Genomic DNA, 4,973 nt, shown 5'->3' on the forward strand with positions numbered 1-4,973 from the left:
AAGTATCCAAGTTATCCGAATGTCCCTCCTTAATTATCTTCTCCTGAATGTTAAGCAAGCGTTCTTCCGCTAATTTGACATTATCCTGCACGTTCCCGAAAGTAGTTTTATTCCATTATTTGAGCTTAACTTTAAGAATTTGCAGTTTCCTTTGAAGAATGAACATTGGGCAGCCTACAACCCTGGTTTTCCAGGATTCAGCAATCAGATCCTCACAACTCATATGGGAAGCCCAAGTTTGTAAAAATTTGAAACTAGAAGCAATAGTATATTCCTTTGGAAGGAACTCAAACAGAATAGGATAGTGGTCGGAATTATTTCTAGCAAGCGTTCTACAAGAATTGGTAGCCCAAAGATCAAACCAATCTTGGTTGCAAACGGTTCTATCCAGACGCCTTTCAATGTGAAGAGATCCCGATCGACCATTTTTCCAAGTGTAGAAAGCACCAGAAGTGGGCAAATGCACAAGAGAGTTAATGTTAGTCCAATTGTTAAAATCTTCTATCGGGGGCCTAGCTGGAGTTCTGGATCCAAAGTGTTCGTGTGCCCCCAAAATGCAATTGAAATCACCAATATAAGCCCAAGGAAGGTTCCACTGAGACTGTATCTGGGATAGGCCGAGCCAAAGAGATCTTCTGGCCACAATATTAGTGGAAGCATACACCGCAGAGATGCCAAAAGAGTTATCTTGAGTTTGAAGAAGAAAAGAAACCTGTTGATTATCCACAGCAATCACTTGAGGGTCGAGATGGGTGAGACAGCAGCACCAAAGATTAGGATCTAAGCCGTCCCTCTCATTCACAGCAAACAGCTTAAGACCTAATCTATGTAGCCATCTAAAAGGAAATTTTCTAACATCCATCCATGGCTCCGAGATGAAGACGAAATCCGGTTTATTAACAGTGATGAATCTTTTGAGAGCTAATTTTGTGGGAGAATTAGCCAAACCCCTCGCATTCCAATATAAGCACTTCATGGGAGAGACAGAGCAGGTCCTGCTTGAGACCTAGAGGCACGCTTCGCCTTATTTCTCGCTGCTTGTTTCTTCTTTATTATTGATACTGCATTTGTAAAAGCACCCTCCGTATCTCCCGGTTCTTCCTCCATGTTTGCAAGATCTGCCCAGGAGTTGTGAAGAAAATTATCTACTTGAGTCTCTAACACTTGAGAAGCATCCACAAACTCAGAAGCCGAAGTTTCTGGATCTGGTTGAGAAATGAAATTCAGGGGGTTAGGTACTATGATGGGATCCGCGTTAACAATGGTTTCCAAGCTTGGGTGAGCCTCTCCTCTCAAAACCGTGTCAGGAACCTCCACAGTATCAGTATTGCTTGTGCTATTTTTCTGGATGTAGATGGATTTTGTTCTCGGGGCTGAAGTATTCGTTTGCTTCATCATTGATTTGCAGTCTTGTCTAACATGTCCTAACTTCTTGCAGTGCTCACAAAAAGGTGGAATGTTTTCGTATTCTATATCCGCAAAGAACGCAAAACCCGTTCTTTCAACCAGGACATTATGATTTAGAGTTTTTGTTAGATCCATGTCAACTAAAACTCTCACAAATTGGCCAAAGGTACGATCTACTCTTGACTTGGAAGATGCAGCATCGATGCAGATCGGTGTTCCCACACAACTGGCAATAGCAAACTCAATTCTGGGTCTCCAATATTCCTGTGACAGACTGAAAAGACGTATCCAAACCTGTGCTGAAGTGTTACATTGGAGTGAGGGATTGAAGTCCTTTGTCCACGCAAAAAGTTTCAAAGAACCTGGATTAAGGTTGATGGCCCCAAATGCTCTGACCCTTCTCATATCTTCCGGGCTTGCAAAATTAAATTCGTAGTATCCCTTTCCTAAAGATAACATACCCCAGTTCTTAACCTCAGACCAAGAAAGAGCCAGTTTATCTTTTAACGCAGCTACCGTAAGCGGTGTAGATCCCTTTTGCCATAAAACTCTACCATGAAGGTTGTTTTTGCATTCTGCAATGCCTGCTTCATATTCTTCTTCAGGAATTGTAATGGAGGGTCTGTCCCCTTTGATTACCGGATTGGGAAGTTGTGATAGAGGGATGTCGCAGACCCCTGTGAGAGCTTGTGCAAATGATCTTGCTTTCTGTGTGTTTGTCTCTTTTGTGGGAGGTTTGGGTTGACTTACTGTTTTAGGGTTGTTTGGGATTTTTGTGTTTCCATCTCTAGTTTCTGGGAACAAATCCTGGATCTCCATGTAAAACGCAGCTGAAGGAAGGCGAAACCGCGGCGGAACGGCGCAGAGGGCGGTGGAGAAAATTAGGTCATTCTCAACCGCCATTCGGCCTATTGATTTCGGCTTATACTTTGACTGCTTTTAAAAAAGTGTAAAATAAAATTAGAATCAATATCATATTTGACATTAAAATAATAAAAAAGATGATTTAATTGTATTTTAGACCCCAATTATAAAAATTGTGCAATTTTTATCTCCGATCACTACTACGGAAAAGGACTACGAAAGCGCTTTTTTTGGGCTACTAAAGCGCCTTAAAGCGCTGCCAAAGCTAGCGCTGCCGTAGGTAACGAAAGCGCTTTTGAAAGCGCTCTGGTAGCCCCCCCTATAAGAGCGCTTTTTTCAGAAAAGCGCTCTGGTAGCCCCCCCTATAAGAGCGCTTTTTCCAGAAAAACGCTCTGGTAGCCCCCCTATAAAAGCGCTTTTTCCAGGAAAAGCGCTCTGGTAGCCCCCCTATCAGAGCGCTTTTACAAAAGCGCTTTCGTAGGTTGCGTTTTTTTTTATGCTTTTTTTATTATCTTAGACAAATAAAAATTAAAAAAAATACATTTAATATGAGACATTTTACGAATTGAATCTACAAGTATTGCATATATTTATTATCAAAATACAAATAAAACATCACTAATTTTATAAGTGCTTTAGAAGCTAAGTTTACAATCAAATTCTCAAAACACAAAATACAATATATATATATATATATATATATATATATATATATATATATATATATATATACTGATTTGCTCCTTAAGAAAACTAGTTCTCTCCCGCCGAACGTGACTCCTCAATGGCCATAATTGACTTTCCAACAATGCACAAATCAACTTCTAATTTATCTTCAATTGTCCACGCATGTATACATATAAGAATAAAAAGAAGAAAAAAAATAAAGTTAATAAAGGAGTATAATACATATTGACTAAATGACTTATAGATAAGTCACATAAGTAAATTGTCACTACACTAGAAATGAGAAACTAATCTTCCTACTTATGAAACTAATAAGTTATAAATTAGATAAGCCATGCTTAAACATTCTGACACACAAACAAATGTATCATATAATAAGTTGGAAAAAAATCATGGATATCAAAAACCAAATCAAGAGCACTAGGATGTCCTCTAAAGAGTGAAGGAAATGAATGGTGGAAATGGAAATTGGTTACCTTAGCAGCATTGAATTGCCCCCAAATTTCAGGAAAGAACAATTCTTTACAGTTTTGTTATTTTATTGGCACCATCAATGGAAGAGTTAAATTCAGGAGCTTCATTGAGATAGCATGGAATCCAACAAGTCTTTATTCTAGTCTTTATTATAACGAATAAATTATTGTTGACATGTTGCTTTACTCAAGACTCTAAAAGAGTGACCATCTCATGTTTTATAGCAAAATGAGTATAGATCTGTAAAGAAGCCAAAATTAGAATCAATATATTATCCCATTTTATATCTATTTTTTTAATAATACACTGAGTAGACTACAATAATACACACAGGTACGATTAACTCATAAACCTTAAATTCTCATACTGAAATGAAAATTCAAATTTAAATATCAGTTAACACTTATTTACATAAAAAATATTCAATTAATTAGTTTTGTTTGGTTAATACATGCAGAGAGAACATAGAAATAGTTATCGTGTTTTGATGAAATTACCAGAATATCTCAGCCAATACCCTATGCTTGTCTATATCATTGAACAGCGGTTGGCGCTTAATGATGTGAGAAAATATGCAGCCCATATACCAGATATCAGCTGCAGTTGAGTAATTGGTTGAGCCCATCAAAAGTTCAGGTGCTGTATAGCTCAGATGAGCCTTCTGCAAATCGAAAACAAAATTACAATAACATTACTTTGCATGGTTTGAACCATCCTGGATTGTTTTAAACAATGTAAAAAAGAGAAAGTATATAGTATCATACATGAATAGAAGTTTTGGGTGCACAAATTCCAAAAAGAGCTTGATGTAGAACAGACTGCAAACACAAAATGTAGAAGAAATTTGAGATATAAAACAAAGCAGCACTACACTATAGAAACAATAGTTTAGTATAAAGATGAGTTACTCTTTCGAAAGTGTGAATGCTAAGCACGGGATTAGTGATGTACTATTTTTCAAGATTTACACACACCAAACATATATTCCTCAGTAGCTAGAATTTGCAACAACCTGTAGATATCACACACACCAAACATATATATAATCACCATAAATCTATTCATCGAAGCTTGATTTGAAGAAAACAAATAACTGACCTGACAATATTGGGATGGTTCAAATCTCTAAGGATAGAGGTGTGATTCAAAATGGTGGATGGAATTCCCTTGCTTGGCTGATGTTGAGGAATGGTTCAAATCTCTAAGCTCTTTTTAAACAAAAACAATCGGCAGAACAAACTTATAAGTTAATATATCATGTACTAACCTAGGTGATAAATCATATGTTTAGTAATATATCATCTACTAAACTTTAATATATGATTTGCATGTGTTGTAATGTAACCATGATTGCCATCAATAAGAAAATTATAAAGAGAGAACAAAATACTTACAAAGGACTGGACTGTCGATAACAACAAACACGAATGGTAAGTATGTATTTCAAATCAGTTATCGCTGGAAAGATAAAATATAATGTTTCAAATGCATAGTACAAAAATGTTTCCTTGACTTTGACAACTACCTTGAAGTCACCCTCC

The 4,973-nt window shown here is 36.9% G+C and overlaps 1 protein-coding gene and 1 long non-coding RNA gene across 2 annotated transcripts; both read right to left on the reverse strand.

Annotated features, from left to right (window-relative positions):
- Positions 1-972: 972 nt before the first annotated feature.
- Positions 973-2,310, reverse strand: LOC131631255 (uncharacterized). The gene has a single exon (XM_058902083.1). It carries the CDS (start codon positions 2,308-2,310, stop codon positions 973-975), a length of 1,338 nt encoding a protein of 445 aa, XP_058758066.1.
- Positions 2,311-3,600: 1,290 nt separating this feature from the next.
- Positions 3,601-4,661, reverse strand: LOC131605736 (uncharacterized). Its single transcript, XR_009284693.1, has 5 exons — positions 4,531-4,661; positions 4,341-4,444; positions 4,197-4,250; positions 3,930-4,093; positions 3,601-3,672 (listed from the first exon to the last, which is right to left on the reverse strand). It is a non-coding gene; the product is annotated as an uncharacterized LOC131605736 (long non-coding RNA).
- Positions 4,662-4,973: the final 312 nt, after the last annotated feature.

Source organism: Vicia villosa, linkage group LG1 (genome assembly GCF_029867415.1).
Source record: "Vicia villosa cultivar HV-30 ecotype Madison, WI linkage group LG1, Vvil1.0, whole genome shotgun sequence".
Classification (NCBI taxonomy): Eukaryota; Viridiplantae; Streptophyta; class Magnoliopsida; order Fabales; family Fabaceae; genus Vicia; species Vicia villosa.